We start from the raw sequence: 13,066 nt of genomic DNA, 5'->3' as shown, positions 1-13,066 counted from the left end.
AGGCAGGAGGAAGGTTGTTTCAGACAGAGTGAACAGCCTGTTATCAGGAAAGGTCACTGCAGCAAGGAACTGCCATCTATCCAAGGATCCACAAATATCTCCATGTGGCCGGGGAAGAGAGAGTGGCCAGACCTGAGGTCCATGAAGTGAGGCGGGGCGGGTTCCCTATAGCCCTTGAAGACCATACAAACCCGTGAAGTTGCTGGGCTTTTATTCTGGAAGCAGTAGGGAGCCATTGAAAGATTTTAAGCAGAGAAGTGACTTGCTTGAGATGGCATTTTACAAAATTCATTCATATGAGACTATAAAGGCTTTATTGGAAAGAGCAAGACTGGAGGAAAGGAGACAGGAAGGCTTGGCATTAATGTAGGCAGGAAATACGTGTACATACATGTGTGCATGTATGAATTCTTTCATAATGAAGGGAAATGTCTTCTGCCTGTATTTTGCTTTTCCTATTTTCAAGGACTAGAATGACCTTTATTGATATGAAATAGCCATTTTTACTTTCAGTTTGAAATACTTCATTCTACTATCTTCTATCGGGCCAGCCACAGCTTCTGTGAGCACAGTACAAGGGATCCCAGAGCCTGAGCCCTGATTTGATATGTGCCGGTTCCATTGAACAAAGATCTCTTCCAAAACTACTGGGGCCACACTGATCTCAAGCCCAGGGGGACCAAGATGGAGCTGCGTATATATCCTTCAAGGGTTTGTGACAGATGTAGGCAAAGACCATGGTTACATGGTCTTCATTTAGCTGAGATTAAGAGCACTTCAACACCAAGTTAAAAAGATGCCAAACTTAACTTAGGTGTTTGCATCTCCTTAAATTATACTTTCAAATGTGTATATTTCTTCAACAAAGTAGTATGTCAAAAAGGAGTTTCGTTTGAAGAAATATGTAATTGTTCTCTGAAATGCATCCCTTTGACGGAGGATGCACACACTTCAGTGTGTGGAAAGATCACGTGAGGCACTTGTTTAAACTGTACTTTCTGGTGCCTTACCCCTGGGGGGAGTCAAGATCCAGTAGTCTGTGTTTAGGCCCAGGAATCTGCATTGTAACAATCCAGAGGATCCCGAGTGACCCGGACATTCAGGAAACAAAGTTGCGACCATAAAATTGAATTTATGATTCTTCGCTGAGATACATTCTTAATTTCTCATATTTTCTGAAAAAAGCTTTCTTTGGGGAAGATAAGTAATATCCCTTTAAAAGTATATTATATATTTTTGCACATAATTACAAAGTTGGAGATAAGTTAGTCCAGATGATTTTCATTAATAGGTCATGGAAAGAATTTATTTTTCATATTGTTTGCTAAGCTGTCTCATAAAACACTAAACATTTATCATATGTAATTTCCTATGATTTGGATCAAAATATTAAATAGAAACAGACATTTAATCTTCATTTCTGCTTATACTCATTGGTACTCTTAATTGTACTTACGTGGTTATGTTCCTCAACATTATAGAGATAATGATTGTGCAATTATATTCTTTCCCATTTTTGAACTTTAGGATTATATTTCAAAAACTAAACAATAAATTTTAGTCATATTGATGTTGAAAATTACAGCACAATTAAACATTGTCTATATCGCATATGTTTTATATATTATTTCCCTTTTATATATAAAATATGTGATTTATTGGTTAGTTAATATGCGTATATGAAAGTTTAAATTCACATTTCTGTGGGTTTTATTCTTGGTCTTATCTTAATAACATCTTTTAAGCTACATGTAATAAAAGAGTAGGAAGAAAAATAGTTACAGAATAGAGCTCTTTTGGTTTTGAAAGGAACATTTTCATTAGGAAAAAGAGTTCCCAGGCCCTACGTTCACATGTTCATAAGCATTTGTCCAATGATCAGGTAATTATTCAGCACATTATTGTTTCCTAATTATTGGCCTCTCTTTTAACCAACCACCCACTAGGACGTATAGGGAAAATGTTTATTTAAAATTGGAGTACACTTCTGTTTTGAATTTCAGTAGAGAGTCTGTGAGTGCCCCTGCCATTTAATGAATGCTGTGAGTTGGTCTGGACTCAAGACACAAAGACTTTCTGATCAAAGATTGTATTCTGATGGGAAATAACTCTGCTTAAAGGAACATTTTATGGAATATTGGCTTAACCTATAAAAGAGAAACTTCCTATGTCTAAGCATTCATAGAGCTGGAGAGCCAGATCGCTAGTTCCCCAGAGTGGGGTTGGGTCTGTGTGTTCTCCCTGTCGGCGTGGGCGAGGGAGTCCTGCAGGGGAGTGTGGGTCGGTCACAGGGAAGCGATGAGGAGCCGTCAGCGTGGCGGCCTCGCAGGGTCCTGGGGGGTGGGCCGGGGAAGAGGGCACCATGGCTGACATCAGTCTCCCCTTTTCTGTCCTGTGCAGTCATCTCGACTCGAACTCCGCCTCCACCCTCACCGCTGCCATTTCCAACACAAGCTATTCTTCCTCCAGCCCCATCGAGCTACTTTTCTCATCCAACAATCAGATATCCTCCCCACCTGAATCCTCAGGATACTCTGAAGAACTATGTACCTTCTTATGACCCATCCAGTCCGCAAACCAGCCAGGTAAAAATGAGAGAGCAAATGAGATTAGAGCCTAAGGGAGATGGCACAGGTCTGACTCTAAGACATGAAGCTTTTTCAGACGGTATGTCTGGCAGAACATCAAGCTTTTGAAATCCATCTTCAGGAAGTTTCTTGGTGACTCAATAAGTTTTTATTTAAAGGTGGCTGAATGACAGGTAGGAAGTGTCTTGCCCCAAAGGGGCACATTTGTGAAGACATTTCTGGTTTGATGTTTTTGAATTTTCATTGACTGAAAAGAAAGTTTATGCAGAAAGTACATTGACAAAAAGCTCAGAGCTGGAGTTCACACCTCTGAAAAACCTGGTTTAATGCAGGACAAAGTGCTTATTTCAGGCAGGAGCAAGGTATGCGCTAAAATAAACACACACAAAAGAACTTACAGTTGTATTTATAGACCAACTATTAGGTATTAAAATAAGCTTTGGTAATGTAAACATTGTCAGTGTTTGATGACTACTTGAATATTCTTTGCACAGACATGACTACATTTAATAATGAGTGACATTACCAGAAGTGTCTTTTCTTTTTTCTTTCTTTCTCTCTCTCTCTCTCTCTTTTTTTTAAACACTGTGCAGTGGTTTTAGGGACTTTTATTGTGTAAGTGTAGTGACTCATGTGCCTTTCTCACTCCTTAAACATGTGGCTTCTTCTGTAGAGAGGTCACTTCATAGTGATTTGATACAAGAGGATTTTTCATGATCAAATAGATAGGCTTTGTACCAAAGCTGGTACAAATTGTAATATCCCAAATCTGTAATGTAGTTTTGATCTTAAGTTCTGGTATTTGACATTGCTGCTTTACCTTCAAGACTCCTGCCCACTCATTATATCTTTTAATGCTCTGAGAGATTGTCATAAGCATTCTGTCATCAATGCTGTTCAGTTACTAAAATGCCAGTGAATAGTATGTGCTTATTAATTTAGAATTAACAAAGAAAAGATCTGAAAAAATCATTTTTGGTTGTAATTGTTAAAATGAAGCAAAATGGTCTTTTTTGAACGTTTTATTTTTAATAACAACATAGCCAGCACCATTTGGGTTACTTAAAAAGTTACCTGTACTTTTAGTTCTGTTGACTAATAATACTAAACTAAATACACCATTCTTGAGTTGTGACTTTGTAGTTAAACCATTTGTATTTTAGAAGAAAATGTTCAAATGGTATAGCACTTTTGACGACTATAATAAGAATTACTAAGTAAAACAGTGGGATCTTAATATATCAGTTTAGAAATAAAATTTGCTGTCAGATCGTGGATTCAAGAGTCTCAGTTCCATAGAGCATTTTGCTAGACTCAGCTGGGAACAGGGCGCACAAGGTCTGATTTTAATTTGTGTAGAATTTCCATGAATAACAAAGTCTAATTAAGACATCCATTAAAAGTCCTTAACGTTAATTCAGTGTGGAAAATCTTAGAGTTCCATTGGATTTTTTTTTTTAACTGATGTCTTAATTAGGCACTGTTAGGGGAAAAATTATGCAAATTAAAATCAGGCCCTTAGTGTTACGCATTTCTTTAATTATTCAGTGCTTGTTTTAGGTATATTTCCATTTCTTTATAAGTTAAGAGGGCATATTAGGTGATAATCTGCCTCTATTGTTCTGCTTTTCTTCCTATTTTTAAGGTAAAGACCCAGCTTCTGAGAGAAGCATCTTACTTTCATCTCAATTTAAAAAAAAAAAATCCCCTCTCAGGATTTTGTATAATAGGAGCAACATGCTAGCGGGGTAATCCTTTCCTAATCCCGTTCAACTTCATCTTCAGATGAGATGTCTCTCTTTTCATATCTATGGTGTGAAAGTTCATCTAACAGCTTTAAAAGAGAAGCTTTAGAGTATAGCTTCATCTGTTTGAACCAGTAAAAAACCCAAAAGGAATAACCCTCTCATTCTTCCAGACCCTGAATTCCAGAAAAGTTGTCTGTATCAGCTTGGGACCGACTTGCTTCTTTGTCAGTTTTATTCTTTTTAAAATGAGAGAAATGTCTGTTGGTTCATGTCGATTCCATTCCAGTAGACAAAGCTTGCAGAATGGGCGAGGTAATATCAGATTCTGTGGCAGCATTTTCTTGACATTATTGTCATTCTTCTGTCCCGTGTTCTCAGGTAGGTCCTATCCAACTGTTTTCGTGAACACACTATACAGAAATGCTTTTTACTACCGAATGTACCACCAATGATAAAACGAAATCGCTCTTCTTTCTTTAGGAAGATACATAAAACAGTCTTTTGCAGTGTTCAGATAACCAGAAGCTGATGGTCTGCTTTAGAAAAAACTACTTTTTCCACTTGAAAGAAAATGCATCTTTCTAGTACACTGCAGAATTGTTTTCTTTTTTTTTTTTTTTAAAGATTTTATTTATTTATTTGAGACAGAGAGAATGAGAGAGACAGAGAGCACATGAGAGGGGGGAGGGTCAGAGGGAGAAGCAGGCTCCCTGCCGAGCAGGGAGCCCGATGCGGGACTTGATCCCAGGACTCCAGGATCATGACCTGGGCCGAAGGCAGTCGCTTAACCAACTGAGCCACCCAGGCACCCCTGCAGAATTGTTTTTATGGGCACATCATAGCTCCTTTGATTTTTAGCTCCAACTCAAAACCAATTAATTTGCATTTCAAAAGAGGACTCTTGACACTTACCTGTTTAGCTCTAAAAATGGGGGGAAAAATGAGGGCTTGTTCACCTGTGGTCCACTATCCCTTCCCAGATTTCCTCCAGCCCTGCACTGATTTTGATTGCTAAGTCCAGCAACTGAGATGCCTCATCCTCCCCACAGCGATTTGGAGATTAATTGCTGGTGCACCGATTAGACTAAGACAGTCATGCTATTCAGTGGATTATTTTAAATAAAATTAGTCAAAAGATACAACTCTCTCATAGGTTTCCATAGGGGGAAACTCTGGTCAATTTTCCTGACATAAAGTTAAATACTTAAAATTACTCATGATGAATAGGCAGGATATTCAAGAAGTCCATTTTCTTTATAGAATAAATAATGTGGCCTCTGAGGAGCCCAACCAAAGACTTAGTTCATGTCTGTGAGTTACAGTATTTAAGTGTTATTAGCTGTTCATCTTTTTGTCTAAAGAAATGTCTCCTGGTAATTTATGTGCAGGTATTTAGATAAATATTCTGCTTCATTGCATTCTTTGCCTTTAACAGTGCTGATTATAAAGACTAAATATTTGTGGAGAATATTCTCATGGCAAATTGTTATGTACATCATACAGTGGAGAATTCCAACATGAGTATAATCAAGAATAACGTTCTCTGTCTAGAAAAATACATTCCAGTATTTTTTTTTTTTTTTTCAAGCAGTGTACCCTTAGGATTTTTTCTCCTACCACAGATACTATTTTCATACCCGGGGCTAAAACTCAGATATTAATATCTTTTCTGTCATTGCCCTGGGGATTTTCTCAGTTGATTCCCACAAATGTCAACAATAATGTTTGGTGTAACTCTCCATGCCCAGCCATGGAGGAGTAACTTAAGTAACAAAGTATATTTGATTGCCCTCTGCTTTACTTAAGCACATTTTCTTTTTAAAAGATTTTATTTATTTATTTGACAGAGAGAGACCCAGCAAGAGAGGGAACACAAGCAGGGGGAGTGGGAGAGGGAGAAGCAGGCTCCCCGCTGATCAGGGAGCCCGATGCGGGGCTCGATCCCAGGACCCCGGGATCATGACCTGAGCCAGGGGCAGACGCTTAACGACTGAGTCTCCCAGCCGCCTCTGCTTCAGCACATTTTAATTGACTTTAGAAATCTTTTATTTGTAGCTGTAAAGTCAGGCCTAGTCCATCATTGTATATCATGGTGTGGACCTGAAATTTTAAATGCTTTAAATATCATTCTATCTGCTCGTATGAGTAAATCACCAAAAGTGAAGCGGAGATCCTTGAATCTAAATGGCTTGATGTGTGTGTCCGAGCGTCCCTGTGTGCGACGGAGAGCTAAGAGGTTTTGAACGCAGAAGATGGGCCTTGACTATAAATGATGGAAACTATTGAGTTTGATGTGTTTGAGCTCCTAGATACCCTCGTCTTCTTTGTGTCAGTGATAGTATCATTAGGTGAGAATTGTGTTCTGAAAGCCCAAACAGACTCACTACAGAAAACGAAGAGCAGAGAAGGAAGAGGCATGGCTCAAATTCTCACTAGCTCAGGGAGGACTTACATTGTTGTCTTGGGCTCAGCATGTAAGTCTCCACTCGAGTCTTCGTGCTACTGAATGAAAGGATCAGTCTACCTGACTCTCAGGGGTGTTGTAAAGATGAACTTACCGATGTACAGTGTTTTGAAGGTGAAGACTTTCTTTGAAACGCTGCTGCTTCTTTTTACTACTAACCGCTGGTTGGTCCCTGTGACTCAGGCTTGAGAGGGCTTGTGGCATTCCCAGCAAGTCCGCAGGGTTCACGTGGCCACGTGCGCGGAGTGGAGCTGTTGGACGAGACGACTGCCTTTTGGATTGTTTCACCCGGCGTTCTGTTTTTGTTTTGTAGCCTAACAGCAGTGGTCAAGTGGTAGGGAAAGTGCCTGGCCATTTCACACCTGTCTTGGCACCCTCTCCCCATCCCAGTGCAATGCGACCTGTGACCCTGACCATGACAGATACTAAACCCATCACTACATCCACTGAAGGTGAGGCAGCTTCACCTACAGCAACCAGTAAGTATTTCTGTAGGAAATGAGAAATGTCCATCAAAGGCGCCATTGGATACCTGATCCAAGGTGGAGAACACGGCAACTTGTCAGACCCGATGGAGATTTCTCATTTATGTGGAACTAGCAGGCATGTATGTGGCCTGGCTATCACAAGCTCTCTCTTATCAAATTTCAGTCCGTACATCATATTTGAAAAGGGAGAAGCGTATTTGTTTGAATAAACAGCTCTAACAAAGATGATAAGTCATGCCTGCTTGTTCAAGGTATACATTGAAAAGACACCGAATAACGTAATGCAGTGTGCAAGGTTTCTCTGTCACCCAGAGAGAGATCAGATAATTGTTACTTATTGGAGCATTCCTAGAGAAATCAGTGCCCTTCACAAGGCAGACTGAATCAGTGCCTCTGAAAGATAATTGCACGTTTATATTACCGTAGGTTATGTCATTGCAAAAAAAACAGTTACAGGATGTTGGGTGCGGATGAGAACATTTCGAAGCTGAGTATGAGGCACATGTAAGCTGCTACCTACACTTTCATTGTCTATGACTTTTTTTCTTTTCTTTCTTTTCTTTTTTTTTTTGCTTATCATGATACATCAGGTACTACGCTTTTTAACATGGCTATCACATTTTAAATGTCAGAGATTTAGCCAGTGGACTTAACAAAGAACGTACCAATAAACCAATGATTCCTTTGCTTCTTCATACAGAATACTCATCAATACATAAAAAATTATTACACAATTTTTTAATTGGCTTCAACAAAACTACCGGCTTCCTAGAACTGGTATAGCGGAATGGATAAAGTTCCAGACAGGAGTAATTAGCAGGCTCCTCATCAATTATGCATTCTGTATCTGAAATTCAGAGGTTCCATTTTCTTTCCTAGAGCAAAAAAAAATTGACATGCTCTGGAAATTTCTAAGTGAAAGTACAGAGACACCACTGGCTCTTTCTTTCTCAGGCTTTGGAAAGATGTTTTCCTTTTTTTTTTTTTGCTTTTCTTTTTTTGGTGACTTCTGAAAACCTAGGAAGGAACACTACAAGAAAAAAGGACAATACTTTGAGGGTACAGTGAATTGAGCATTTCTTTCTCAAAATTCATGAGGCCCCATAGCCTAATCAGTCCATGTAGGCTTATAATTCCCATCAATCATCATTAATTTTTGTAATTGGTCAGTTGGTAGAGGGTCCAGTGAGCACTTCCCTGAATGCACAGATGGATGAAATCCAGTCAAGAAAGATTAAAAATTCTTTTGTTTTAAAGGTTAGCTATATACACTACGGCCACTAAAATACTTTTAAAAGTGGATGTGTTGGCTTCTTTTAGCAAAGTCAGCAATTTAAATAAAGGCAAATAGAAAACAAAGATTTTTTTTTTTAAATTTTTGAAAGACTATCACAGGATAAATGATTCAAACCAAGTTCTAGAAACTTCAGGTACCTACTCTTCTAGTGACATTAATAGATGACACTCAAGGGAAGATCAGACCCAAATGATCACAGCTCTCTATGGGAGTGTTGTCAGCCTGCTTGCTAATGCACTGTTCTTATACTCACCTATAGGTTGGTCAAAAAGGGATCTGATTTGACTAATAAAATTACAAAATACTCAGAGGGAATATCTTGGTTGTATAAAGATGGCTGTTATCAGCCCATTTTCCACTCCTGCATAAAAGAAATATAGTGAGTTGTTTTTCTTCCCTATACACAAACTTGGAGCTCTAGCTCCCGAGACAGCACTGATAATGAAAAATTGGTCTTTGAGCTGATAAGTCAATAAAATTAAAGAAAACACATAGACCAGGGAAACCTCTTTCTCATGGCTGGAAAGAGAAAATACCTCAGACTTGTTGCCACTCTATAAGGGTGAGGCTTTTCTCCAGTTGTCCGTGCTGTATATTGAATTCCAGGGGCCTGGAGATCGAGTAGGGGCCCCACTCTTATGGCTGTCCTTGGATGGGCCCCTTTATTCAGGAGTAATTAATGCTGAATTGTGAGCATCTTCACTGTTTTAAAAAGTTGACCTAAAAAAGCTTCAATGGATCTAATTCTACAACCCTTCAAATGAACATGGCAGAATTAATATATTTGGTTAAAAAAAAACCTTTTAAAGATTAATGTCTGGATTTCTTATTAATCTGATAGTGTTAAACCAAACATTTTAGCTTCCTTCAGACCCGTAGATGTAACGTGAATGGTGAAAATGTAGTTCTTTTTATTCCGGCAGGGAGCAATGGGATTGCTTTAGTGCTGGGAACTCCTTTCCTTGTGAAAACAAACAGAAATCTTTAGGAATAGGGAGACGTTTTCTTTGGAAACTTCACTGTGTACCAAAAAGCACCTCTACAAAAAGTACTTACAAGGTGAGAGTAAATAACTTAAGGAATATTCACCATAGGTACTTAGTGCCTGGTGGCCAAGTATTTCAAAGGTGCTACCACCCCTCCCTGGACCAGTCACAAGAAATTGACTTTTTGTGCTTATGGAAAAGAAAGAATTTTTTTCAAAAACATTTCTATCAAACTTAAGGTCATTTTCACACTAAATAGAATACTGACCTAATTCACTCTATATGATATCATAAATATAGGCTTCTCCTTCATGTTAGAAATATTAGATTTTCTCTTTAGTAAGACATGTTTCTTTCTGTATCATCAAGCTCATCTGCTTAAATCCCACTCATTACAAGCTTTTTCCCAATAGACTTTCAGTCTTACATTTAGAATCATAGACCATCATTGATTGTCCCATTATTAGACAACTAATATCTGGTGAAACAGGACAAGTAGGAAAACCCTTCTACTTAGCCAGTCCCTGGTTCCCCTGCAGTTCTATAACTGGAGCACATAAGTGTGAGATGTCCACACCAGAGGCCGGCATGTGGTTGATTGGACAGATTTCTGGGGAGGGGGTAAAGGAGTTGAGTTGAGGTCAACCGCCATTTCTTTTATATCACTTGGTGTTCACTCAAACAAAAGAATAGGGAAATAGAGACACTTTTTTTTTTTTTTCGGTTGCAAATCCCACGTCCTGGGTTTTCTTTTACATGGACAGGGTGTTCATTCTGATAGTTCACAATTTTTATCTTTGTTTTTGTTCTTCCTTAATCAGCCTACACAGCCTCAGGCACATCTCAAGCCAATCGATATGTGGGACTAAGCCCAAGAGACCCATCCTTCCTACATCAGCAACAGGTGGGCACGTTTCACCCAGGTGTGACGGTGTAGCAAGCTTTCGCATTGGTGCTCTCTCCATGCTGCCTCTCAGATCTGGACTCAGAATGGGGCTCCCGGGGCTTCTGGGAAAGAAACTGATCATTTCATTTTCCAGAATATTTTCTCATTTATCCTTTGTTTCTTGCCTTTCTAAACAGGGTTTCTCAAATTGGCTCAAGACCTTTTCCATCTCTGTGACCTCTATCCATAACATCCATGAGTAACAGGGTCTCGGCCAGGGTATTTTTCTCAGTCTTATTGGCTATTGAGAACTTACTAGCCTTTAGCTTTTGAAGACAAAAAAATTGAAAACTGATTGAAAAGCCCATTAGAGTAGAAGCAGTACACAGTTTGTGTTTTTGAGCCCTTTCATATTTTCCAGATGTTTTACTCCTCATTTTGGACTTTTAGTCCAAGAGGATGAGTTATGAAGCTAAAATCTCAGGCGATACATCATTCCTGTTTTAATAGGTTTAAATTGGTTTACTGATTTCAGATGTGATAAAACACTTTTTTTTGTTCTGCTTTCTTACATCATTTATGTTTCAAGTAGCATTTTAAATTTCACATCTCATTAATGCTGTAAATTTAATGCAAATGAAGTGTTTACCCAAACTGTGAAAATATACAGCCAGGATTAATGGTGGCTTATAAACAAATTAGCCACAGTCAAAAGCATGGAACATACCAATACAGAAATCCCACGATTCTAGTTATAGGATGACAGAAATAATTCCAAACACTTCAGAATTTAAATACATTTTATGATGCATATGTTTGCTGCTCTCGAGTTCTGATAGCAGAGTGGTTTGAAATTAACAGTGTGCAAAATATTAAATAGGGAAAAATAGGCTATCATGAATAAGAAAAAGCTGGTATAAACTAACTGGCTCTTCGTTCGAAAGCTGAATGCGCGTATCTCGCATCTGTCTGTGTTTTTACGTATGTGGTCAGCCCGCGCAGGTACTCATGCCTGCTTCTTTTGTTGTGAACTTGCCCACCTAGCTCGTGTTGTATCTCTCTTAGCTGTGCCTCCTGCAGAATTCCCAAGTCCTGCCCAGTTGCGGACCAAGGTAGCAGACGGCGTAGATCAAAGGTCACCACATGCAGAGTTCAGAGAAAAATCATAAAGATGATAGCTTATTCAAGATATTTGACATTGTGCCAGATTTTTAAAAAGCAAAACAAAACAAAAAGGGTGAGAACTAACTGAAAACATCTGTACACAGTTACGAAAATACCAAATAATAATTAGTGGTTTTGCCTGCCATTGGCTTTTCAACATAATTCTCTGGAATGTTGCTTTTTTTCACCTCTAAAATTGCTATAATGTGAAATGTGTTATAATTACTATAATATGGTTATATTTGACAAATGTATATGTTCACTGTGTTTTCTAAAAACATGTAGGATTTATAGGTTTAGAGACTTGTTCTTTTAAAAATCATTCCACATATTTTCAGAAATATTTTTACCATGGGATTTGCATTATTCTTTATGACACATCTCTACTTTCTAGTTAATTTTTTAATTCATAGACACATGCCTCCATTATTTAAACCTTTAGTCCCGCATTTAGATTATACCCAGTTCCATGTATTTAGAAGCAGTCTTCCCATCCCCCTATGCTAACCTGTGGCAGCTTTAATATTTTTTTTATATTTATCACTTATGACTAATGTTAGAGGCTCAGGGAATTATGATCACAAAAGTTCATCATGCAGAAGATACTTCTTCTTTCACATATCCCAAAGATAAATCAAGAAAACTTAGCATCAGGAAAGCGTGAGCCTTAAGGTAGATGGAGTTCTGAGCATACTTTAATTAAGACAAATATATATATATGTATATATATATACATATATACATATGTATATATATATGAGTTCTGGAACTATAAACTTTTCTCATCAAAGACCACCACTTCTTATTTAAGTGGGCAATGTCAAGTGAAGACCCCTTACAATATAAATAATATTTGTTTGGTCACATGAGGTTGATATTTATGGAATGCACGTGTCTTGATCCTTGGAAGAAAAAAGCTATAGAAGCTTCAGAGCTAAACATGTAATGTTCAATTCTATTGAGGATTGGTATTTACCAGGCAAATGGATAATTTGCCCTGTATATAATGGAAGACTTAGTGCTACTTTTTGAAATGAAGAAGCTCAATATGCCAGATTTATAATGAGCTACAATTTTGAGGCATGCAGAAAATGCATGTACATTCATCTCATACTATACATGAATATTACTGAAGTAAGGTTCCAGTTAAAACATGATTACTTTTATGCTTTTAAATTTTAAAAGAACCACTGAGCTGAAGTTTCAGGCTTACTATCCAGGAACAGAGGGACAGAAATAGTTTAAGTGACTTCAGTAGAGTAAAGGTTATGCTTTCCCACAGCAGAAATGAGATTGATTTACTGTGTCCTTTCATTACTTTACAAAGATTTAAAAGAGACCACTCTTGTAACAGCAGGTTCTAAATGCATTTGGTTTAAAGCACTCAGTGATGAATGAAAAGGAAAATCAAGGGGTACATGAAATAAAGGTAATCAATCATTTTA

General features: G+C 38.1%; 1 protein-coding gene across 8 annotated transcripts in view; it reads left to right on the top strand.

Annotated features, from left to right (window-relative positions):
• NFIB (nuclear factor I B) overlaps window positions 1-13,066 on the top strand; it is a 235,261-nt gene that overhangs the window by 194,450 nt on the left and 27,745 nt on the right. For 3 of the 8 annotated variants that reach the window (XM_045882419.3, XM_045882417.3, XM_064580055.1), the window contains 3 exons: window positions 2,401-2,585; window positions 7,114-7,279; window positions 10,393-10,475. In XM_045882419.3, coding sequence (XP_045738375.1) covers window positions 2,401-2,585; window positions 7,114-7,279; window positions 10,393-10,475 — 434 coding nt within the window. The remainder of the gene's footprint in view (window positions 1-2,400; window positions 2,586-7,113; window positions 7,280-10,392; window positions 10,476-13,066) is intronic. The other 5 variants (XM_054509222.2, XM_045882418.3, XM_045882422.3 and 2 more) reach the window with 3 other exon arrangements.

The sequence above is a fragment of the Mirounga angustirostris genome, unplaced genomic scaffold, assembly GCF_029215605.1.
Source record: "Mirounga angustirostris isolate CCGP_5_RB_7025 unplaced genomic scaffold, mMirAng1.0.hap1 SCAF_15, whole genome shotgun sequence".
In the NCBI taxonomy this organism is placed as follows: domain Eukaryota; kingdom Metazoa; phylum Chordata; class Mammalia; order Carnivora; family Phocidae; genus Mirounga; species Mirounga angustirostris.
Note: the sequence above shows the minus strand (reverse complement) of the source record. Positions and strands in the feature narration are given on the sequence as shown.